This window comes from Canis lupus, chromosome 36 (genome assembly GCF_003254725.2).
Source record: "Canis lupus dingo isolate Sandy chromosome 36, ASM325472v2, whole genome shotgun sequence".
In the NCBI taxonomy this organism is placed as follows: Eukaryota; Metazoa; Chordata; class Mammalia; order Carnivora; family Canidae; genus Canis; species Canis lupus.
In genome coordinates, this window is record NC_064278.1 from 13,457,852 (window position 1) to 13,483,731 (window position 25,880).

General features: G+C 42.7%; 1 protein-coding gene and 1 long non-coding RNA gene across 5 annotated transcripts in view; one reads left to right on the forward strand and one right to left on the reverse strand.

The window, feature by feature from the left end:
- The window catches only part of LOC112668044 (uncharacterized), a 77,357-nt gene extending 58,867 nt beyond the window's left edge, over positions 1 to 18,490 (reverse strand). The window contains exons 1-5 of one of the 3 annotated variants that reach the window (XR_003141416.3): positions 18,353 to 18,490; positions 14,712 to 14,769; positions 12,871 to 12,990; positions 12,257 to 12,436; positions 8,436 to 9,442 (exon numbers count right to left, since the gene is read on the reverse strand). This is a non-coding gene — a long non-coding RNA (uncharacterized LOC112668044). Of the gene's footprint in view, positions 1 to 8,435; positions 9,443 to 12,256; positions 12,437 to 12,870; positions 12,991 to 14,711; positions 14,770 to 18,352 lie in introns of those variants that run through there. The other 2 variants (XR_003141417.3, XR_003141419.3) reach the window with 2 other exon arrangements.
- The window catches only part of CERS6 (ceramide synthase 6), a 301,865-nt gene continuing 294,054 nt past the window's right edge, over positions 18,070 to 25,880 (forward strand). The window contains exon 1 of one of the 2 annotated variants that reach the window (XM_025460063.3): positions 18,070 to 18,453. In XM_025460063.3, coding sequence (XP_025315848.1) covers positions 18,284 to 18,453 — 170 coding nt within the window. In that variant the 5' untranslated portion in view covers positions 18,070 to 18,283. The remainder of the gene's footprint in view (positions 18,454 to 25,880) is intronic. The other variant, XM_025460064.3, reaches the window with a different exon arrangement.

Genomic DNA, 25,880 nt, shown 5'->3' on the forward strand with positions numbered 1-25,880 from the left:
TAAGAGAGCCAGAAAAGGGTGTCCATTGAGAACCTTCAATCACCTCAAAGTTGTGCTTAGTAACTATCTTTATTATAATAATTAGCAGTCAGTATTATTGAACACTCATTATTATGCTAAGCATTGTACAATCTATTTCTTTTAATTTTCATAACACCACAATAAATCACTTACTATTACTCCTTACTTTAGTATCTGTTGTTGCTTTACAAAATACCACAAAATTTAGGGGCTTACAAAAACAATAATCCCTTATGATCTCTTAATGGTTTCTGTGGGTCTGGAATTCAGATAAAGCATACTGAGTTTGATATATCTCTACACTGTGAAGTCTGGAGTCTCAACTGGAGGACTTGAAGGCTAGGCCCTGGAATCATCCAAAGACACTTTCACTGACATGTCTAGTGGTTGATGTTGGCTATCTGCAAAGATGTTGACTAGGGCACCCACATGTGGCCTGGGCTTCATGGTGACTGGGTTGCAAAGGTAAGTGTCCCACAAAAGAGAGGAGACAGGCAAAGAGAACACGTGGGCATGAGGCAGACCTTACTGCCGCTTATGACTTTACTGGCCCTCACTCACTTCTGCCAAATTCTTTTGGTTGAGGCAATTTCAAAGTTCAGCCCAGATTCAAGGGAAGGGAATACTCAATCTCTAGAAAAATAGAATGTCAATGTCAGTTCGTAAGAACAGCACGTGGGACAGAATATATATTAATGCAGCTGTCTTTGGATGGCTTTTGGGAAATACAACCTGCTACACATCTGTATTTCATACATGAAAAACGGAGGCTTATGGAGAGTAAATTGCTTGTGATAATACAACTAGTAAAAAGAAAAGCCAAGGGAGAAATCTTTTGGTTTCCAGAATCTATTCTTAAAAAAAAAAAAAAATCACTATGCCAATATATTTCCTACCCCAAATTCTTTCTAGCTTTAAACTTTAAAAAATAAAAGTCTACTTCAAATACACAAATACTTATTTATTTAAACAGTGTGCCACAAATTTCATAAAACTGGAGTGGATGGTAATATGAATTCACAATAATTTTTTTTTTTTTTTTTTTTTTTTTTTTTTTAAATTTTTATTTATTTATGATAGTCACACAGAGAGAGAGAGAGGCAGAGACACAGGCAGAGGGAGAAGCAGGCTCCATGCACCGGGAGCCCGATGTGGGATTCGATCCCGGGTCTCCAGGATCGCGCCCTGGGCCAAAGGCAGGCGCTAAACCGCAGCGCCACCCAGGGATCCCTCACAATAATTTTAAAGTCCAAGTTACAAGACCTCAAGGCCTCTCTCTTTTCTTAGAAATATTTCCTTTTCTTCTTACTATTTCTATAGTTCCTAAATATGCCCACCAACTCATCTTTCCTCCAAGCCACTATGTCACAGCTACCAAGTTGTTTCCTCTGCCAATGGTGGGACTTCTGAGAACATCAGTGACAAGGGGGCTGCGTCTTCTCCCTTCACTAGCTGCTGATGGAGACAGAGGGGAGCTGGTTTTGCACAGAGTTGGGAACAATGACCTTGTTCCAGCTATGGGTCCCACTTTGTCATGTTACCTGGGCAGAAGAGCAGTACTGCCTTTCCCAGTTGCAGGGTCACATGAAAGCCTTCCTTTCAACTTAGTCCCCACGTCCTTCTCATTTTTCTGTCACTGATGTTAGTAAAACAAAGCAAAACAACTGCCCTCAGCCACTCCCAAGCCTAGTGCTTTCTAAGTGCAAACAATAATTCAGCCTGGATCTCCACACTCACTCCTGCAAGGGTTAGAAACATTCACCTTTTTCTTTTCCATGACAAAACTGAAACAAACAAACAAACAAACCGTATAGGAAGAAGCACAACTCAATGATAAAATAATTTACACATTGAATATAAACTCTTCAAGGGCTAAACAGAAGTCATCCAATTATTGGGGACTTGATGGTTTCCTGCAAAAACATGTCAAACATAACCAAAAAATGTCTGGTAGACATTTACTTTTTACATATATCTCTCAAAGAACTAGGTGAAACAGTTTTCCCAAAACAAGAGAGAGGTGAATCCAAAGACAAATTCTCTAATCAGAGCTGTGAAAAAAAGTTTTCCCAGGCTTCTCTGCACTCCGCCACAATCTGGTCACAGCTATAGTTATCTTTGCATGAAGGGAAATACTGTCTTAGACATAGGCCAGAAATGGGAGCTCAGCGGTGGGAGAGGTAGCAGAAGGCTTTACGTTCCACAGCTGGCCCTCCCTTTAGGGTATTAAGACAGCAATAGCAGTAGTAGTAACGAAGAGGAAGAGGAGGGAACTGGGGAGGACGGTAGGCAGGAGGGGAGAAGTAACGTATTGAATTCTTACCAAATACCTGGCACTTTGCTAAATGCATTCATAGAGTTCTCCCAATTGCTCTGTGAAATACCCCTTTGTAAAAATATCGCGTTTTTTTTTTTTCAGATGAGGAAGCTCAGGCTTACAGATAAAGTGAATTATCTAAGGCCATATAACTTATAAAGAGTTGAAGCTGAGATTCTTACTCAGGCATTATTACTCCTGAATTCTTACACTATTCTTATCAATTGTCTCCTACCCTAAATTAGCTGTTAGCTATTGTTTTTCTAAGAAACCTAATTAGACCAAACTTTATTAAATACCCATCATGTGCATAAATCTTCACTAGGCCTTGGGATGATAGAGATGAAAGAAGAACTAGTCCCTGTGTTGAGGGAACCAGTGGTTTAAAAAAGAAACAATATCCATGGAGAGGGCTCTCAGGGTCTTATGGTAACATCAACTAGAGAAGGATTTGTTCTAACTCTGATGGGATCTTTGAAAAATTCCAGAAGGTGATTTTTGAGATGGGAATTAGCTTACACATACAATTTTGACAGATAAAGAAGAAATGGATGGGGTGCCTGGGTGGCTCAGTTGGTTAAGCATCCAAATCTTGATCTCAAGTCAGATCTTGATCTCACAGTTGTGTGTTGTGAGATCAAGTCCCATGCTGGGCTTTTTTAGAAGAAGGAAGAGGAGGAGGAGGAGGAAGAGGAGGAGGAGTAGAAGGAGGGGGAGGAGTAGGAGTAGGACGAGGGGGAGGAGGAGGAGTAGGAGGAGGGGGAGGAGGAAGAGGAAGAAGAAGAAGAAGAAGAAGGAGGAGGAGGAGGAGGAGGAGGAGGAGGAGGAGGAGGAGGAGAAAAGGGGGAGGAGGAGGACAGCAGCAGCACCTGGGTGGCTTAGTCAGTTAAGTGTTTGCCTTCAGCTTAGGTCATGATGCCAGGGTCCTGGGATCAAGCCCCATGTGGGGCTCCTTGCTCAGTGGGGAGCCTGCTTCTCCCTCTCTCTCTCCCTCTGCCTGCCATACTCCCTCTCTGTGTCAAATAAATAAAATCTTAAAAAAAAATAAACAAGAAAGGGAAAGGCATTCTAAACAGGGGAAATGATATAAGGAAGAATAATTTAAAAAGAAGGGCTAGGGGCACCTGGGTGGCTCAGTGGTTGAGCGTCTGCCTTCGGCTAAGGTTGTGATCCTGGGGCCCTGGGATCTAGTCCTGCATTGGGCTCCCTGCATGGAGCCTGCTTCTCTCTCTATGTCTCTGCCTCTCTCTGTGTCTCTCATGAATAAATAAATAAAAGAAGGGCTTGTACAAATACATGGCATGAGAGAAGATGACTGGGTCATCAGGGAATGGGTAAAAAGTTAGATGGTTTGGGTGAGACCCTCAAAGATGGATTAGGAAAAGAGAGATGGAAAAAAAAAAAAAAAGGAAAAGAGAGATGAGAAGCGGTTGTGATGGGCCCTGATTGCACAAAAGAGGCTGGATTTTTCCTACTGCCAAGGAGAATCATGCAGAGCCTTTTGTACAGAGGACTGGAAGAATTATATGGGTGTTTCAGATACCAGGCAGCTTCTGTAACTCCTCTGATGGGTAAGACTTCTGGATGCACCTTGCAAACTGCCACGCTGGTTGGGATAGCCTATAGGGAAGGCTACATGCATTGGGCAGAAATCCATGGAAAACTTGTCTTTCATCTCCAGGTTTTTATTCTGTTTCCTTGAGTTAGATTTTTGTGGCTTTGTCTTTCAGAGGGCTCTCACTAATGGCACAGGAAAAGAAAGGCTGAGATTTGCACTAAAATTCTCAACCAGAGGCCAAATGTTGACCATTGGCAGTCATTTCTGGAAGGGACAAAGGTTTGCAAGGTGGAAGGACATGTGTGGGAGGAGAGTAAATCTGCCCCTTGCCTGAAGGGGACCTGGGGAAGGATGGGGGTGGAAGTAGGTTACTTCACAAAGGTATGTATGGCCTTATCCCTTGGCCTTTGCAATAGCATTTATTCATCTTTTTTAGTCTTAAAGAATTGAAATGAATTCCCTTTATTTGAAGCATAAGCTGCAAAGTTTTTCTAAATGATTTGTTATTCTTTTTTGATGCTGAGGAGATTTTCCTCACTGAGCTCTATGAAGAGTTGAGGCCTAGTTAATCACCATTTCTCAGAATGGTGTGGAGTCCAGAAAATTGATGTCTGCAATGACCACATTATCTTTTTACCTTGGCAAATCTTAGAAAGCCTGAGCAAATGACTCTATTTGTGCTTCCTGCTAGGATAGGATATTTGAAATCAGATCTCACAAGGAGATAACGCAAGCATTCTACTGCATGAAAATTTTTTTCAAATTCACTACAATTGACAAATGGTCTAATTCTACTTGAGCTGCTATGTTTCCCCTTGAGTAGCTCTAGCATGAAGCTTGAAAGTTAGTCCATAGGTCAAAAGATTTTTTTGGTTGGACCCTGAATAGAAGGCGAAGAAAACCATATCCAAAAATTTAAGTAAGTTAAGACTAATTGAGGACATAATACATACATGCATACCTGTGTAAGCTGTTCACCAACCAACAGGATAAACTTCTTGGTTTTGCAGCCCAAACAAAGAGAAGAGAAGCAGCAGAAGTACAGGTGTACATTAGGACACAGGTGGGCCTAAGGGCCAGGGGATGGTGACCTACCCAGGAGACCTAGACTTCCTATTTAAGAAGTGCCTCAAATTTAGACATTTAACTTCATCAAATACAGGTCAAAAATAGCATAATATCTAGAGTTCTAAAGTTTCGCTGACAGTGAAGAGAAGAGACATTCCTTGTTGGCCTTTAGCATATGTGCCAGACTCACAATATGAGAGTTTTTTTGAGAATTTTTTTTAAAGATTTACTTACTTATTTTATTTATTTTTTTAAAGATTTTTATTTATTTATTTATTTATTCATAGCGATGCAGAGAGAGAGAGAGAGAGAGGCGCAGAGACACAGGCAGAGGGAGAAGCAGGCTCCACACCGAGAGCCAGACGTGGGACTCGATCCAGGGTCTCCAGGATCACGCCCTTGGCTGCAGGCGGCGCTAAACACTGCGCCACCAGGGCTGCCCCTACTTACTTATTTTAAAAAGAGAGAGAGAGAGCAAGAGAGCGAGTGCAGGGAGGGGGATAACGAGGGGGAGAGAGAAACCTAAACAGACTCCTCACTGAACTTGGGGCTGATGTGGGGCTCAATCTCAGGACCCTGAGTCAGATGCTCAAACCCCTGAATTCATGGGTTTTAAACAGATTCTACAATTATCTTGTGATGGTAATATTATATTGCATGGTGTTTGTGCATGTTAATAATGCTAATTTGAAAGTTTCTAACAATGTCAATGCTGCAATTGTGTAGAGCCATTTTGTTATTGTTACTTATTTTAATGTATTGGGAGCCTCAAGGTATTGAAGTGAGCAGAACCTCACCTGAGCCCCGTGGGCCCTGAGTATGGGGAACCTAAGGAGGTTCCCCTATTTGTTCCCTTGGTCCCAGTCATAGAAGAAAATACCTGCAGGGGTCCACAGTTCAGCACACATGAACAGGACTTAGTGTCAGTACGTAAGCCTGCCATTTCAGGTCCTGTTGTCATCACTGAGCTGTCCATCTTCCCTGAAGCACTCCGTAGCATGTTCTCATTCCCATAGTATTTAAGGGTTGGTCTACGAGTATTCAGGAAATCTACTAGAAATGAGCCTCTATGTGGTAGAGACACTACAGGTGAGGGTTGAACTGAGAACATTCTAGCCCAGGAGAATGAATAACACTGCAAGTCCTGCCATGTGCTCAACTTCGACTAAGTTTTCTTTGATTCTGGTCAAACTTGCCTGAGCAGACAGCTTCAGTGCAAAGGTTTGTGTGTTCAGGTGACTCTAGGTCCACACACAATTACCTTGATTACGTGAATTCTGCGTTGCCCACACAGGATTTCCAGCTCCTTTCCTGACCGAGGCTCCAGAATAAATCTTCTTTTGATTGTTAGGGAGAAGTTAGTTGGGCATTAAAAAAAAAAATCTTCCATAATGATTTATTGCCCAGCCTTATGGTGCCAAAGGGTTGCTCAAGGCATGGGGCAGAGCTGTAAGGCAGCCAAGGCCCTCCTCTCCCAGAGCCCATGTGCTCGAGGTGAGAAGACAGTAACAACTTAGTAAATAAGTAAACCCACAAGATGATTTCAGATGGTCCCAAGTGATGTGACGGCAATAAAGTGGGGCCAGGGGCGTTTGATACAGGGATTGGGCAGCTATTTCAGATTGTGTGGTCAGAGCTGGCTACCAGAGGAAATGACATTTGAGCTGAAGATATGTACCTACACTGAGAGCTGTAATTGTGCCCCGTAGCTATATGGAGCTACTAGATTCAAGAAGAATTCCAAGAGGAATGCTAATTACCTGGATAACACTCAAGTATTTTGCTTAACATAGCCAGTCTTGTATATGGTTAGTTATTTCTCAGTTCAACCAACATTCTCTGAGGACATTGACTTTTATTTTTCTGGAAAGGGCAGGCTGGCTGCTCCTGGTGGTTGAGAGCTAGCTAGAATTATCCCGTGTTAATTACAACCCTTCTCCTCCTTCATTTTTTATTGTTATAATGATTTTTTTTTTTCCTGGAAGGTTCTTTTGTTTGAGGGATGATGACATCAATGAAACTGATTTCACAAACCACCATGAAAATCTGCTTTTCTGTGACATCTAAAGTTTTCTCTTTGTCCACTGCTACAGCCTATGAGTAGGAGAAATACCCACAAAGTGGATGTTGACTCAGTAGCAATGAGTGCCCCACTGCTATTTAAAGATGCAGGGCATTTCTGAGCTTTCCATAAGGGAATAATTAAATCACTGCAGGTAACAAAGAATTAATTTTGAGGGATATTAAGCACCCTTAATTAGCACATTTGAGTTTCGTTTCCCCACAGGGAAAATATTCTCATGGCAACTTGCCATGTCAAAGCTTCTAAAACTTCTCCCAAAACTTAGAGCTGAAGTCCATTTTACAATGCAAATGAGGACTGCACAAATCTTTTAAGCCAAATCATTCCTAAGCATTTAGGTTCCAGGGCCTTGGATTTTGTGAATAATTCTGCGGCAACCACTGGGGAGGCCTTCTAAAAAATACATAACTGGTAAATTCAGAGTACCTAAATCTTCTAATAACTCACATTTGTGCAGAGGGTTTTGTTTTTGGTTTGGGGCTTTTTTTTTTTTTTTTGGGCAGAATTTTGAAGCTTGTTTTTTTTTTTTCTCCCTGAATTCTGACTCTGCTATATTTTAATCGCATTTTAAAGTTTAAGTGAATTTAGAGATCATAAAAATTCAAGACAAATAGAAACATCTCAGCCTAGACACATCAATCACATGGAGCTGATTCCTTACAACATAACATGCAATTAGGGCAGCAGAAGGTATTGCAGTTTATTGGTCTCAAATTCAATTAGATGAGATCGATTAATTCCTTGGGATATTTACGACATGCTTCTCTTATCTAGGCATCAGTGCTACACCAAATTTAATTTAACAATAAAAGAGGACTGATCTGTTTTATTATTATGTAGGTTTATATACACACATTTTTAATTTTAGGGGGAAGACTTTTAAAAATACATGTACTTTCCAAATATGAGCATTGTAGAGTTTAATGTATGTTAATGATCGCCAGGTAATGATTATTTTATTTTATTTTCATTTTTTAAAAAAGATTTTACTTATTTATTTTTGAGAGACACATCGAGGCAGAGACACAGGCAGAGGGAGAAGCAGGCTCCATGCAGGGAGCCTGACGCAGGACTCGATCCCAGCACCGCAGGATCACATCCTGGCCTAAAGGTAGACACTCAACCACTGAGCCAACCAGGCGTCCTGGTAATGATTATTTCAGACGTGGACATGAACATTTGCTTTAGATGAACTTCTAAAGGCAAAGCTAAATAATGAACAAGGACTGCAAGTGAAAGTTACCTTTGAAATTCTATCCTATTTCTTAGATCTGCACATGGGAATGAACTTAAACTCGAACAACTAATGAGAGAAAGGAAGAACAATCATTTTAGGTAGTATCAGTTCTCAAATAGTATATAATGGAGTGATTTCTTTTTCTAAAAGATATTTATTTATTTATTTATTTATTTATTTATTTATTTATTTATTTATGAGAGACACAGAGAGAGAGGCAGAGACACAGGCAGAAGGAGAAGCAGGCTCCCCTCCTGGAGCAGATGTGGAACTCGATCCTGGGACCCCGGGATCACAGCCTGGGCCGAAGGCAAGTGCTAAACCACTGAGCCACTCAGGCTGCCCAATGGAGTGATTTCTAATGTCTAATTTCTCACTAGTAAAAATATCAGAGAATAATGTTCGCAAAGCGCTAGGGAGAAAAACTGATAACTAATAGATACTGCCAATTTAACCATGTGGCCTAAGTTCTTTGATTTTATTTTTTGATAGGATCCTGCAGGCAGCTACCAACATCTTCCCACATGGTCCTCTGAACACTTCAGGACTTACAGGATGAAGCAAGAAGTGATTAATTTCTTTAAACTTCTAAATTTCTCTTTCTAACATTTGAACGTGCTTCTCCCAACAGTTATCACCTCCTGCTTTTTCCTTTTCTTCATTTTTTCTCTTCATTCCTTATTCCTTCTACTCCTCAAGAGCGTAGGTGTTTAAGACCAAAAGAGGGGCAGTCCTGGTGGCGCAGTGGTTTGGCGCCTGCCTTCAGCCCAGGGTGCGATCCTGGGGTCCTGGGATTGAGTCCCACGTTGGGCTTCCTGCATGGAGCCTGCTTCTTAAAAAAAAAAAAAAAAAAAAAAAAGACCAAGAGGTCCTAAAATATTAGTGCACTGACTAGCATCTTTTCCTAACTGAAGAAACTTCTTAGGGCAAGGCAGATTCTGGTTTCATCCTTGCCCCTCTCTCCATAGCGCTTTATGCGAATTCCGAAATATTAAAGGGAATCTAGAGGACATTAATTTCCAAGTCAGTTTCAGAGAGGGAGAAGTCTTCCAACATTTGTAACGGGTAGACTTCTGCGTGAGCACTTCCTAAGACAGGAAGTTCACTGCTTGATGAAGCTGCTGGTTCATCTTTTTCTTCAGCTTTGCAGCATTTCTTCTGTGGAGATGAAATCAGCTTTACAGGTATCTTAGCATATTGTCCCAAGTTCTGTCCTATGGATCTGCACAGGTCAAGTCAAATCACCCCCCCACACCCCCCCGACAGCCCTTCCACTACTGGAACACACATATTAGGTCTGTCAACAACTACCCCCCCCCCCACCAATGCTACCCCACGGTGACTGGAATAGAGCTGCCTATACCTGCTCCACACACTCCACTAAAATTCCAGTTTCTTGCATCTCTAGAGATTTAAAATCCATCTCCACAATTTTTCAAATTCTCTTCAGTTTATATCCTCTGGCTTCCTTGTTTGTAGAAGCTTCTTGGACCAAAACCTAGTCTCCTTACAAGTTTCCACAAAATGTCACCAGTTTTAAGCAGTTTGGGTCTCATGTTTATGGCAGCAGCAAAATCATCCTGAGGAGTCACACAGCAGAGGGCATGGGCTTCTGAACCCTCCCTCTATTCCCCTGTCCTTCCACTTCTTATGTTGTCCTCCCCCTCATCTGCTGGTCTGCTGAGTGACAGTCAATTCTACTAATCCAGAATACAAAAAATTTAGCCTCCCTTGAAGGTAGATTATCTCAACAGAGTCTGTTCCTTCCTTGAAACAGTGAAGTTTTCACTGTTGTTACAGTACATAATAATATTAACTGCCTGTATTGAAATGTTGAACACTTTACATGATCTCATTTCAATTTTATATTAACCCCATGTGGTAGATCCTTGGCTTATGTGAAGAATCTAAGGTTTCAAGAGGTCAAGTAATTTTTCTAAGGAAAACGTGGCTATTATTGGCCAAGCTAGCATTTAAGCTTACTTTTCTTTCAACCCCAAAGTTAGTATACCTTAAATATATATTAAATGACTCTTCAAGATTTCCATACCCATTATCATCTTGATTATTAGTCTCTGGATAAATTCTAATTTTTACAAAAAAAAAAAAAAAGTCATTCCTTTTAAAATATGGCCTCCTAAAATACATTTAGTCCTCCAGATGTGGAGATAAGGAAGTAACTTAAATTCATTGTTTTTAACAAAACAAATAGCACAACATAAAAGCAAAAAATAAGAAGGAAAATGAGAATTTGAAAGCCTGTACCATCTCTGGTCTACCCTTTTTTCTTTCATCTGGACTGTTCCTTCCATTTTGTTACCTATCTGGCCCCTAAAGACATTTGCATTTGTAATCCCTATTTTTTTTAAATAAAATTGTATAGTCTTGCCTTACATCGTGGATCTCATAGTTATAGCTGTAATGCTTCTCAAAGCAACTCAATGGGACTATGTATATAGTTCATGCTAACTCCTAACCCTGCTGTGGAATGAATATGAATGGCTTGCCCTCTAAAACTACTGTTTGACAAGAAGTAATTTAGGTAATAAGTGCATCTAGCTAACCACTCAGCCTCTCCATCTAACATGGCCATTCTGTTCTCTGCTTGTCTTTACATTTTAAATTTTATTCAAGAAGCTATATGCTATAAGGCTATTCATGTTCTGTAGAATTCATGAAGATTGTAGGATTTAAACTTCAAGAGTTTTAATTTTTCCTGTGTGTATACAGCTGACAAATAATTCCTATGATGCCTACTGTTAAAAATTTTCTTCAGGGATATCTGGTCACTCCTTATATGCCTAAATGGAAAAAGTACCAAATTCTCCATAAATCACTAGGCAAGTGTTTGATCATTCTGTAGGCAAGTTAATTATTTTTTTAATTGTTGTTGTTCCCAGAGGCCAGAAATGCCTGGGTGACATGGAATTTCACTCAGAGGTTTTCCTAATGCCTTTCTATGTGATGAGTTAAATAGAGTGCTGTGTTTTGTTCAAGGTGATGTAACTAGATACGAGTCTTGTCCCTGAGTTAAGGTTCATCTAACCAACAGAAAAAATACTATCCCTATTTTACAAATTTGAAACCTAAGGAGATTTTGCTACACTCTTCAAGATAATGACTTCATTAAAGGATTTTCTAATAGTCATAGGTTTGCGAAAATGGTATGTGTCAGTTTGTTAAATAGTGAGCTTCCTATCATTAAAGATGTTTAATCATGGTTTGGATGGGCACAGAGAGTGAACTGTATTCATTGGCATAAGAAGCCACTTCCAACTCTGAATTTCTGTTTCCGTATAAAGTCAATAATTTCAAGCAATATTTTAGGTTGCTTGTTCCTCTCACAAATTGAGACGACTGGTTGAGGTCTATGTTTCTCCTCGATTACAAAAACCTTTGTATGGTAGAAAGCAGAAGTCAAAGTTTCTGGCAAGTAAATCGGAAGCCTTGCCCCCTAATGCTGTTTGTCTGTATGTACACTTAGAAAATGGTTGACTATACCTAGTAAACAACATCTATAAAGGTATAGACATATAACTAAGGTGAATATAATTCCTAAGTAGAAGTTCAGAGTCAGAAAACCTGGTTGTTTCTCACTTTTCTTTTGTTAGTTTCACAGCACATTTGTCATGCTTAAAATGTTAGTGGGATGCTGACATAACACTAGTAACTTAAAGAAAATTTTCAAGAGGGAAAATTAACATTTAAATGGATTTTGATTATTACAGAGAAGACAGAAAATCCAGCCAGCGATTTGGTTTAGCTAGGAATACAAGACTAATTGATGCTTGTCAGTACTGGAAAAGGTTTTCCAGAGATGGGAACTGTCAAGGTAGGGGAGGGAGGAGAAAGATCTTCAGACTTGTAGTACTTGACATGCTTGTAGAAAAGACTGTGAATATGTGAGGGAGCAGTCTTACCGGAAACCTTCTAGAAAATAAAGTATATTTAATTCCTGTCCAGCTTACTTACCCTAACTAATACCTCCCATGTTGTGAGGTAAACACTCTTATCCTTTTCTTAAGATCCTCAGGGATGTTGAGTTTACTGCATTGCTACGGGTGACTTGCACACCATGGGGATGAATCCTACTGCTTCTTGTCCAACCCTCTCCCCAAATACGATGTAAATGAAAGCCCGGGAGACTTCTCTCTGGACAGCAGAAAATGAGTGTAGATTTAGGATAGTTTTGCCAACCACAGTAAGAAGGTTATATATTCATGAGAAATGATTGCAGTAATAAAATCTGGCAATATTTCCATATTATTCCCAATGAAAACCAGCTTTCTTTAAAATTAATGAGTTGAGTGTTTGATTGAATGCCTACCTTTAGCATTATTTTGTGTTTTTAGCAATAAATGAATTTTTCTGTATCTTTTAAAAAACCTACAGTAATTGAACATGTATTATGTACTAGGCATCATACTAAATAGTTATTTATATGATATGATCCCGGAAAAAATAGATTCTTACTAAATTAAGTAGGACTATTCCTTGGCCTCATACTGAAGGCCATTTGTAATCTAGCTTCTCAGCTATATTTTGTGTGTCAGCAAATCCTCATCACTTTTTTCTTGTGGTCATACCTTTTTAAACCTCCTCATTCTTTGAAGTCTGGTTCCATTTCTGCCTCTTCCTCAAAGCTTTCCTTGACCTCTTCAACACAGAATGTTTCCTTGCTCCCTTGAGCTGGAAGTCCTTGTTATCTGCAATACATGGGTACTTAATCATATATCATCCACTGCCTTAATGAATAGTGCTGGTGCGTAAGCTATCTGGGTTTTCATGTAAGTACATCCTGCTACCCAAGTAGATTTTACATTCTTTTTGTAGAGCAAGTCCTATAGTTTTGTGTTAAACCATTTACGATGGAAATTCAACTAAACTGGCTATTCTCCTGCATCTAAGAGGGGAATCAAATATATGTAGAAGGGTTAAGACCTGGGTGTGTGCCTAAGAATGAGAGGTAATGCTTAGCTTTGTTGATATTTCCCAGTTGCCTGGAAAAAAGAGGGTTAATCTCATATGATGTTTCATATTCAGGACCTGAAGTACGCTTGCCTAATATGTAATGTAGGCAGTGTTACCCTCCTGCAGCCCCCAAAAACTTTTTCCACCTTTTCTATTTCCTTATCTCTTCTATTTACAGACTGACGATTGGCTTTTTCACTGAACTACAAACATGTCTGATAAATAAATTGTATTTTAGTTTCCTGGGGCAACAATTAGAAGTCTTTTCTGCACAGGTAAAGTAGCCTCCTTGGGAGGTGTCTTTCTTGAGACTAACCTTCCCCTGGGGGCTGAACTGAGGTCACCACGGTGTTAAAGACGTGTACTCTTAGAATAATGTTTCAGAGGGTGGGACTCCTTTGGATTAAAATCACAGCAAGCCAACCAAAAAGGGGAATTCACCATGAAGGTACGAGACTGCCTCATGGAACCTAAAGATGAGAAAATAGTTGGTCTTCAGGTACCACGTGGAAATACGTCTCTTACCCTTAGTTAATTCTACAGGTCTGCTTTGTTCCTTTTCCTTGGTGCCCACTAGCTTCCATTTTTTTGAATTCATATGATAAAACACAGGGCTTGAAACTTCTGAGTTTGAAATCCTAGAGTTCAAGTTACAGAAACAAACTGCCTGTCTTGCTCCACGCCCCAATACCTGAAGAAGGAGTCTAATTATAATCTTGGGCCAAGAGTTCATCTCTGGACCAATAAAATATTGTCAGACATGCAACAGCATTTTACTTTATTGTATTTCTAGGGTGATCATTTGGATAGAGGGTGGTAGGACGTGCCTCATGCCCGAAGGAGATAAACTAGACAGATAAAAGAGTAGAGGTTTGCTACACTGCACATGTACAGAGAGATGAAGGGTTTACAAGCCCCTTGTTATCTCATGTGAGCCTCAAGACAGTAGAGTAACACAGGCAAGACAGCCACTATTGGTACACAACGTAGACATTAACATTTTACATTCTAAGGGCATTAACATGGTTTTTAGAAACTAAGTGACTTGTGCAAGGTTCACAAATAAGTAGTAAATTATCTTTCCACTGTTCAACAAACTTATCTTTCTAAATGTTCCTCAAATCCCAGCACCTTCTCAAAGGTTACAAATAGGAGAATAACACTAACTTAGCTTGTCTTCTCTAGAAAAAAAGGAGCAGTTCCAGGGAAGTATAATTTCAGGGAAGTAGGAATGAGGGAAAAGAAGAGTAAGAGAAAAAAAGGAATCATAAGGGAGTGAATTAGCGAGCCGCCCACAGTTTTGAAATAAGCTGATTGTGTATCGCAGGATATTTTCAGAGAGGCTGTGTGAAGCTACCATATGTATCCCATGGGCAGAGGACAGAAACGAATAAAAGTTCATCCACTAGATTCTACTACCTTTGGTCAAAGTTCAGGTTCCAGGGCGCTAACTTACCAACACTTCCTGTTGTATGCTTGGGGACACAGCAGAATCTGCTGGACGCAGAGAAGTCCTAGGGTAGAAGGAAAGATACTATCAGGTCATATGTGAAAGTGACAGGAAGGATGAGAGGCAGCGATGGAGGGAGTCGCTCTGGCTCAGCAGACCAGGTTCCACCATGACCTGATCTTCTGCCACAAAGATGTCAAGTGACCTTAGTAACCTCCTCTCTGTGGCCTACAAGAATGCAGTTGATGCCAAGGCATCATCCTGGGGGACCATCAGTAACACCTGAGCAGCTGGCAGCACGGTCTCACGTGGGAATGGTGAGACCTACTCCTTGATGAAGACTCACTTCAAGGACACCTCTCCTGCACGACTCCAGATTTGATAGATTCCATCTTTATGTCCACACTATTCCTCACATGAGTATACACATATTTAATATAATTATTTATTCAGGGCAGCCCGGGGGGCTCAGCGGGTTAGCGCCACTTTCAGTCCAGGGCCTGATCCTGGAGTCCTGGGATCGAGTCCCATGTCGGGCTCCCTGCATAGAGCCTGTTTCTCCCTCTGCCTGTGTCTCTGCCTCTCTCTCTGTGTGTGTGTGTGTGTCTCTATGGATAAATAAATAAAATCTTTTAAAAAATTATTTATTCATATTTTTTTCTCCTAGGAAGGATTTTTATGCAATTGAATAATGTTGATTCATTAATTCAATAGTGTACTGAATACCTACTATGTGCTGGGCACTATTTTAAGGGCTAGGGATAGAATAGTGATAGACACAAATCTTTGACTTTTTGAAGCTTACATTTTAGCCTGCATCTGTATATTTGAGACTAAGAAAGAAATAGGTAAAATATATGTTGTGTTAGTGACACATGCGTTGGATGAAAACAAAGAGGAAAGTTAGATTAAGGAAGAACAGAGGTGGGGAGTGAGGGTTGGGCATTAACTAGTGTGGCCAGGGAAGGCTTCATGGAGTAACACTATGGCAAGAGTACGTATGGATATCTGGGCGGTGGGGGGTGGAGTGAATTGCAGAGAGAGAAAATCAAGTGCAAAAGCACTGAGACATGCTGGATGTACTCCAGGGCCAGGGAGACCAGGGTGACCAAAGCAGAGCAAGGGAGAGGCAAATGAGAGGGAAGAGAGTAGATGAGGTCAGAGAATTAATATGGAGCCTAACATCTTGGGGCATAGAAATATCTTTAGCTTTCACTTAGAGAGGGATGGGGAAGCAGTAGGGCTTTAAGCACAGACGTGAGCTGACTTCCCTTTCAACAGGATCACTCTGGCTGAGTAGATTGTACAGGGACGCGAGCTGAAGCTGGGAGTTAGGAGGCTACTGGTGTAACTCAGGTGGGCAGTGTTGATTGTTTGGACCACGATGGCCGCAGAAGAGGTGATGAGAGATGGTGTGATTCCACGTTAAAGTGGAGCCGATAGGATTTATTATGGATAAGGAAAGACACCTGAGGAGATTAGATCATTACTCAATCATTAGGAAGATGATTCCAGGTTTTTGGCCTGAGCCAAGATGACAAGAGGAAAAGATTTTAGAAGGAGGATTAGTAGTTTGGAGAGGAAGTGGCCCCTAGACATCTAAGTGGAGCTGTTGAATTGATAGTGGATTTAGGAGACTGAAATTCAAGGAGGAGTTCATGGTTAGAGAGATGAATAGGGAACCATCAGTATGACGCTGAAGGCCATGGGACTGGATAAGATCACCAAGTGAATAAACGTAGCTAGCAAAGAGAAGGGGACAAAAGACTGACTCAGACCACTCCACTCCGATGGATTAGGAAGGTGAGGAGGACAAAAAAGCCTACTCAGCATACCTGGCCATGAAGTAGGAGGAAAACCAGAAGAATGTGGTTTATGGAAGCCAAGACAAGGAGGTGTTTCAAGAGGCCGGGATGGAACCACTTGGCGAAATGTTGCTGATAGTGGTGTCGAGAAGTGACTTTTGGGTGTAGCAGCACAGAGGTCATTGCTGAGCTCAAGCAGTTCAGCACAGTAGAGAGGGGGCGAATGCCCACACCGAAGTTCAAAAGAGAATGGCGGGGAGAGAAATTGGAAGGAAAAAATTATAGGCAATCCTTTAGAGTTTTGCTTCAAAAGGAAGGGGTGAAAAGAGGGTGTTGGTTGGTGGGGTGGGGAATGAAGTGCGTGTTCAGGGCCTGTTTATGTGCCTCTTGGAAGTGTGCACTGCAGCTTACTGGCAGAACCAGGCAGAAAAGGAATGAGTGTGAGAAAAATGAACAAAAAACCCCTAGCACCAGGTCTGCATACATGGGCCACTGAACTGAACTGACCCACACGGTTTACTGTGTCAAGGAGAATAGGTCCTGGGCGAGGGAAGGTGCCTGGGCCAGGCCGTGTAGACCTAACACCCTCAAGGTTTCAGATTCATTTTTTTTTAAATTTTTATTTATTTATGACAGTCAGAGAGAGAGAGAGAGGCAGAGCAGAGGGAGAAGCAGGCTCCATGCACCGGGAGCCCGATGTGGGATTCGATCCCGGGTCTCCAGGATCGCGCCCTGGGCCAAAGGCAGGCGCTAAACCGCTGCGCCACCCGGGGATCCCAAGGTTTCAGATTCAAAAGGTGGAAAGAATCAGCTGAGTGGAGGTCTCTACTGATGCACGTGAAGCCAGCGTGCGGTCTGGTGGCATTTAGGGAGAGGTTCCTTTAGCGTGGCAGCTTTACAGAAATGTGAGTTGCTATCCTCCTCCTCCTCATTAGCAAACAGCACCTAAGTGCCTAATTCCACGTCCCGCCTCATACATTAGAGGGCCTTGTCCCCTGGGGCGGGGACTGGTGTAGTGATGCGCAGTAGTAAACGGGGCCTCTCCCTCTGTCCCTCATGAATCAATAAATAAGATCTTTAAAAAAAGATCGGGAAGGTCAGGGATGGGGAAAAGGCAGGGATGCCTCTCGCCAAGCATCCCGCCCCAGTTCCCGGTCTGCAGCCCGCCTGCCCGAGCGCGGGAGCGCAGGACTCTCTCCGCCACCTCTGCCTCCCCGCTCCTCGCCCCCGGCTGCCGAGTCTCCGGCCCCGACCCGCACCTGCCTCCGCAGCAGCGCCTGCGGGCGCGCGGGAAGCCGAGTCCCGAAGGTCCCGCGGGGGCAGGCGGCGGCGTTCTGGGCATGTGCGGGCGGCGGCGGCGGCGGCGGGGGGGGGGGGGCGGGGCGGGGGCGCTGCCCCGGGTCGCGGGTCCCCGCGCGGAGCGGAGCGCGGCGGGCGCAGGCCGGGCGGCCGCGGGGGAGCCGAGCTCGTGCGCCGCGCGCCCGGGGCGTGGGCGAGCCGGCCGCGTGGGCCTCCTGCCCGGCGCGGCGCGGGCCAATCAGCGCGGCCGCCGGCTGCCACGTGACGGGCGGGGCGGCGCCTTCCCGCGCGGCCCGAGGGGGGAGCGCCGGGGCTCGCCGCGAGCCTCCGAGAGCAGCGGGCGCGGCGGCGGCGGCGGCGGCACAGGCACAGGCACAGGCACAGGCTCGGCCGGCCGCGCGCATCCCCGGCGCCCGGCGCGGCGGCAGGCAGGCTCGGGGCCGCGGCGCCCCGGAGCGGAGCGGACAAAGCAAGATGGCAGGGATCCTCGCCTGGTTCTGGAACGAGAGGTTCTGGCTCCCGCACAATGTCACCTGGGCGGACCTGAAGAGCACGGAGGAGGCCACCTTCCCGCAGGCTGAGGACCTGTACCTCGCCTTCCCGCTGGCCTTCTGCATCTTCATGGTGCGGCTCCTCTTCGAGAGGTAAGCGGGGCCGAGCGCGCCTCCCTCCCTCCGTCCCTCGCTCCCTCCCCTCCCCCGACACGCGCACACGCGCACTCGCGCGCTCGCCGCTCCCCACCTTTGTGCTCGTCGCCGGCGGACGTCCTGCGGGGGGCGCCCGGGGAGAGGGCGCGGAGCCCCCCGACCCCACGACGGCCCGGAGCACTGCGGCGCGGGAGGGCGCGGGAGGGCGCGGGGCGGGCGCGGGGACCCGCGGGGCCGGGGGCTGCCGGGGGCTGCCGGGGGCTGCTCGCTCGCGCCGGAGACGCCGAGGCTTTGTGCGGGGCCCGCGGCCCGGGGAGGCGGGGACTTTGCGGGCGTCCAGCAGCCGGTGGCCGGCGGCTCTCTGCACGGGAGCCCGCCGGCGTGAGACGGAGAGATGCTTCCTATGAATAACCGTGAACTCCGGGGCTGTACCTGACGCCCTGAAAACAGCCCACGGAACTGCTGCTGTCTATTGTTCGTACCGTAGGATTTCCGGATTGGGGATGAGCAGCTCCACGGCGTCCTGGCCAAACTTGCGTGAACTCTTCTTGAAAGCAGTCTCAGTCGCAAAACTAGGTTTTCCGTGCCGTGCACTCCCCGGGAGCTGTGGGAGCAAAACCGGGACAGCGGCACATGCTTGTGTCTGTCCCTCAGCTGAAGACCTGTCCTCCCGCTTCCCCTCCTCTTCCAGCCCCCCCCCCGCCCCCCATCGGTGGAGGCTGAATTTCTTAGATCACAGAGTTCAGACTCCCATTTACCACGCCTGCTCCACCTCTCTTGCCCTGCCCCCAACGCACCTTGGTTTTGTTTCTTAAGCTTTTGCTGTTATTTTGTTTGCTGTTTCTGTTTGCCTAAAACCGCGGTCGCGGAGGCCGGAATTTGCCTTTCGTGGCATTTGTTGCTGGAAATGGCAACAGAAAAAAGCTTCATGGGAGCAAAAAGTATTTTTTTTTTTTTGGTCAAGGAAGGTGTGTTTTTCAATGGGCAGTGTTGATGCTTCCGAACTAAGCTGTTCACATGCAGAGATTGAAATGCACAAAGGAAACAGACTTAAGGACCTATTTTAAAACGATTGAAATGCAGCGCGGGTACTTCATTGATCCTAACCAGTGCTGACTCTTATTGTGGAAAAGTGGGTGTGTTTGCAGCTTACACTTGCTTCTAGAGCAAATGTTGACTTACAGAAAATAGGAATACATTATCTAACTTTGCAGTCTCTCCAAAAACAGCCTCTCAGGAACAGCAGGTTGTTGTGTTGATACTTGGTAGGGACTCCACACACAGTTGCCTAAGGACAAGTGATCAATTCTGGCTGGGCTCGCTTGCAGTCAGCTAATGCACTTGAAAAGGTGTGTAGCCTTACGTTTTGGATAACAAAAGCATGCAAAAAGCTGACTCCAAGCTATTCATTAGGTTGGAAAAAAGGTAAACTCACCTTTGTACTTTGTACTTTATCTGCCATAAAAAACACTTAAAAACGAATGTCATTTAAGTCGAAAACTGGAAGTTTGTCATTTCTCTTCCTGAACATTTTTTTTCCTTCCTTCGCGCAATCCCATGACCTAGAGTTCATACAAAGGGTCAGCTGCTTTTTCAACTCTCAGTTACATGAATGTCCTCGTGGTCCTATGGAGAGATTTTCAGTTTCTTTCAGGCCATGGATTCAAGTAGAAGTGAATGTAATGGCCTGTATGGAAACTCCCAAGTTTGTGATTAATGTTCAGAATGATAATCCACTATGGCCCATATACCACAGGATGCTACTGACTTTTGGAAGGGTGTCTACTTTGTTTCTTCTTGCGGTAGTGACAGCTCCGTCTTGAACCATTCAGACTCCCTGGAGTCTGAAAATCCAAGTGTACAGTTGTATCCGGAATTACAAGTTCTGCGTGTTTCTCTTCTTCTCACACCTAAACAACACATTCTGGCATCCAACCTGTGGCCTTCATCTCAGCATCCATCAAGGACCTGAGCTTGAATCAGCTGATACTGTTATTGATACCACTCCCTCTTGGAACCCTTTTAAATGTTGTTCTTAAATCTTTCTTTTGTGATAGTCTGCAATGTAGAGGATGACTTAAAGAAGCCTGTTTTGAGTCCCTTTGTAAACTGAAATGCTTTTGTGATCGAAATAATTCCCTGTTCTTTTTCTAAAAAAAAAAAATATTTTTTTCATTTTTGGGATACGTGGCTGGCTCGGTCGGAGAAGCATGCAAGTCTTGATCTTGGGGTTGTGAGTTTGAGCCCACATTGGGTGTAGTGATCACTTAAATAGATATTTTAAAAATGTATTTTTCATTTTTACTTTTTTAGGATTCTATTTTTTCTGTAGTTCTGTTGTCATTTGTTTCAAAGCTGAGAACACATCTACGAAATACCTCATTATCCAAGATCTTTATTTCCATTAAATGAAGTCTATAATGCCTTTGTTGAGGCTCAAATTGTGAATTTGAATACCTTCTTAGTCTTGTTTTTCTCTTTATAAAGAGAGGAACTAAGGGACGCCTGCATGGCTCTATTGGCCTCTGCTTTCGGCTGGGGTCATGATCCCAGGATGGGATTGAGCCCTGCATCGAGCTCTCTCTGCTCAGCAGGGAGCCTGCTTCTCCCTCTCGCTTTGCCTGCTGCTCTGCCTACTTGTACACATACTCTCTCTGTGTCAAATAAATAAAAATCTTAAAAAAAAAAAAGAAACATTAAAGAACGGACTGGATTGAGCTTTGCTCCATTGAACAGGCTTATTTTTTTGTTTGCACTCCACTGTTGGGGTGTTGACAGTGGAGGCATTGGTGGCCAGAATGATGCTGTGTTATAGGACCATATGGGCAACAATATGGACGCCCAGCATGGTTGGTTAAAAATGGAGCAGTCTAAATTCAGTGACTTTTGGCTGAGTTTGTGAACAGCCCAAAGCTTGGTGGTTTGTAGCGTAGCCTTTATACTGTACTTAACTCTGGGTGGGATGGGAAAGGCCACTATAGATATTGATTGACAAAGTGAAATGTCTGTTGTTAAAAACAAAAACCGAAAACCAAAAACAAAACTTCCTAGTTTCTCCTAGAAAGATAATTGTAGGGTATATCGTTATGTAGTTAGCCTGATGACAAACAAAATATTATTTATTTATTATTTTACATTTTTAAAGAACTTTAATTTCAGTAGAGTGAGCGTACAGTGTTATGTTGGTTTTAGGTGTACAATGCAGTGATTCAATCGTTCTATACATTATTCAGTGCTCATTATGATCATATTGTTTAATAATGTAGCATTATCATCTATTTGATGAATTTTCTTGATTTAACACTTGTTTAGGCTTAATAAGCCATTCTCTGGAATTATAATAAATGCTTCTTCCAGATTCACTTTTTAGAATGTGTTGCTGTAAGGCACCAGGGTAGCTTGGTTGGTTAAGCATCTGACTTCGTCTCAGGTCATGATCTCACGCTCCTGGGATTGAGCCCCAACTGGAGCTCCATCTGTGCTCAGTGGGAGCAAAGAGTCTGCTTCTACCTCGTTCTCTCCCTCTTCCCCTCCCCCCTGCTTGTGCACTCATGTGTTTTCAAATCGCTCAAATAAATAAAATCTTGAAAATAATGTATTGCTATAGTGTTCATAAATGTGGGATTAAAGTTGTACTGGATTTCTGTTTGGGAACAAAAATTCTGTGAGTTGTTGTTATAACAGGTAATGTTAATGCATTTTCTTCCTGTGGGTCTAGGAGAGAGCTGCAGGAAGTATTGATTGAGAACCGGAACATTCGAATTCTGGTCAAACTTACATCACACGGGGACAGCCACCTAGTATCTCTCTGCCTTATTTTCTTATCTAAGCAGTGAAGCAGATGTCCTTTGTAATCTAAGGTTGCTTTCACCCCCTCAATTATTTGATTCCTGTAGGTAGTCTGTATATTTGAAGCTTGTTAATTATTATCTCATGAAACTTAGAGCAGGCTCAATGTCATTTTTTTGCAGGTAGAAATAAGTCATCTATGAATTTTCATACGAGTATTTTAGCCACTGGCTTTGTTTCTTGTATTTTTCGGTTATGATCTGAATTAAAAGAATCATTTGGCCTATTATCATTTGTGCTCCGAAAAGCTACAGTATTTCGGAGTAATTAACAAAGAAGATTCTGCAGAAAAAGCAGTTGCTCTCTTTCCTTAGACCGTATTTAGATGGACCCTAGAAGAGACCTGGCACCTCTTGTGATGACCGAGGATGAAATGAGAAACTCATTCCTGGCAGGTTGGCTCTCAGAGTTCCTAGCTATGTGAGAAGTATCATTTTTCAGGAGGCGGATACCATGTTGCCTGGCTCATTCTGTCAAATGACCTGCTGCCCTCAAACCTTCAAGGAACAAGATTGTCTCAGGGGATGTCTTTCCAATGAGCTTTTTCTTAGGGATTTACTTAGTTTCTTTGCCTTGCTAGCAGCCTTGGGGAGGCCCTGTAGAAGGAAGATGGGAGAGGAGAAGGGAGGGGGAGGGGAAAGGGATGTGAAGGTATTCCTAATGGTTGAGGTGGGGAGAGGTAGGCGTGAACGTCTGCCATGAAAAAGCCAAGTATCAGGTGAGTTTGATTTCTGAAGGGTATTCCTATAATGTACCTTGTAATGAAGACACTGATGTCATCGGATGTATTTTGGAAGGGATTGCGATGGACTGAATGTTTCTGTCTCCTCAAACTTTGTAAGTTGCAATCCTAATCGTCAAGGGGATGGTATCAGGAGGTGGGCACTTTGAGAGGTGATTAGGCCACGTTGGGGGTGGGGGGCGCTTTGTGAATAGGATTTTGTCCTTATTAAAAAAAAAGGCCCCAGGGAGCTCCTGCCTCTTCGACCACATGAGGACACAATAAAAAGATGGCTGTCTGTGAACCCAGAAGAGTGTTCTCACCAGACACCAAATCTGCTAGTGTCTTGATTTTGGACTTTCCAGTCTCCAGAACTATGGAAAATAAATTTCTGTTGTTTATAAGCCACCTAGCCTCTAATATTTTGTTGTAATAGCCTAAATAGACCAAGACAGAGTATTTGATAACAATTTGTGTATGAAAATGTTTTTTTTCTCATTCAATCAACCTTGGATATTTAACTCTACAAATGTACCTGTTTCACTTGTTAAATATGGTATGATTCAGATTAAAACTATGGACACCTGCTTTGCCAGACTGGCGTTAGAGGCAGGAGTTGGTGTCAGACACAATAGGTTGCTCCTGTAGTTTCTGACAGGGGAAGAAAAGTTGGGTTACATTGGATGCTTTGTTGGAAAACAACCTAAAATCAAAGGGATGGTATTCTTTGCAGAGCTTTGGTACAGCTTTCTCATCTTGCAAAATAAAAGGTCTGCATTTACAGGGTGCCATAGTTTAGCTACTTGTAGTAGATTGGTTTATGGATAAAGGGCATCATGTTACTCCTAAGGCACAATTCCTTAGAATGGTGAGGAAGGCAGGTAAGAGAATTTTAAATTATCACAAATGATTTCATGTCATCAAGGATTTAGTGGTACTAGCACTTTGAGTTCACTTAAGACTTTGCTATTGAAAGTATCTGAATCCTTCCTGGACTGGGTAGGTTTGTTTCTGTTGGATTCTAGTTTGTAAGTGGTTTCTCTTCTGTGATGGAGAAAGGCAGGTGTCAGTGGAAAGGAAATAGGTTTTAAGGTGAATTTCTTCCATCAGCAAACCTGCCCCAAGGCTAATCAGAGATTACTGCACTGTCCTCGGGCTCTGTTCACTTCTTTATTTTATTTTTTTTAGATTTTATTTATTCATGAGACAGAAAGAGAGAGCGAGAGATGCAGAGACATAGGCAGAGAGAGAAGCAGGCTCCACGCAGGGAGCCTGATGTGGGACTGGATCCTGGGACTCCAGGATCACGCCCTGGGCTGAAGGCAGATGCTCAACCGCTGCACCCAGGGATCCCTCTGTTCACTTCTTTTACTTTACCTGTTCACACTTTGTTGGTGAGCATGAGAATCTAGGCCCACCTGGCACACAGAAGATTCTAAATGTTTATTTCATGTGCTCAAATTCCTTCTTCTCTCTCTAGGCCAAACTAGATTTTCTAAAGCCTTTGGTCATCTATTTCTTACAAAGTCATGACTCTCAAAATTTTACTGTTTTTCCTCCCTCCTGTCTTCATTTGATCAGTTCATTTCTTAGGTGCTTTTGAGTCAGGATATCAGGATCCCAGATTTTGTATGCCAGTAATGAGTTGTGTCGTTTAACGTTCCTAAGGAGTTTCGTGTTTTTCTTTTCTTTTCTTTTTTCTTTTTTCTTTTTTCTTTTCTTTTCTTTTCTTTTCTTTTCTTTTCTTTTCTTTTCTTTTCTTTTCTTTCTTTTTCTTTTTCTTTTTCTTTTTCTTTTCTTTTCTTTCTCTTCTTTCTTTCTTTCTTTCTTTCTTTCTTAATAAAAATAAGTAAACAAGATTGTCTCTTGTAGCACAGGATCCTTCTATACTAGCGAGGCCCTGAGAACCCTTATTCCTAAGATTTTATTCTTTGGTGTCCCTACCCCCTTAAACAATTTCATAAACTCTTTTGTAGTAACTCTTACCTACTATTATAATCTTCGATGACTTCATACACCTATGTTTTGGCTTGATTGAACACAAAATGGTGATTCTCATAATGTCTTTTTGGGGTGGCTCATTAGTACTGCTCTGGATGATTGAGTGCCAGGGTACACAGTCTGAAGCCTCTGACCTGGTGCTCACCAAATTTTTTTTCTGATGTTTGACAATTGTGAATGACTGTAGTTTTAATGAATGACTTTCTGATCTTAACTTTGAAAGTAATAATAGCAACTAATATGTTTCCTAATATGAGTTTGTTACTTTACATGGTCTACTTCATTTAATCCTCTCCTAAGCCCTGTGAGGTAGATATTAATTTTCCCAATATTTTACAGCTGACACTAAGGATTGAGAATTTAGGAGATGTGCCTAGCTTGACACAGCTTAAAATAGAAAGGTAGGCATTTGGAACCAGTTTTGTTGATCTCCTAGTAATTTTGGTGATCTATTTTAAAGTAGCTATCATGAGATCACGTTGTATATCTACCATAATTCCTTTAACCATCTCCATATTGTTGTTGGACATTTAGGCTGTTTACAGTTTATGTGTATAATTCTTTCAAATCCTGATGACTTCCTAAGGAATATTTTTTAGAAGTGGCATTTCTAAGCCCAAAATGGTAAATATTTTAGCATTCCTGGGAGATACAAATTGCCAGATTGGTGTCTAGAAAGATTATATCCATTTGTACTTCCTTATCAGCATGCAGATTATTATCGTTTGAGGAAATTTTTGCTTTGCAAGTTGGAAAAAAGTTACTGTTGTAATATATGTTTTTATTATTATTCACGATGAACTTGTTTCAAATATTTACTAATCATTTGTATTTTACTTTCTGTGAATTCATG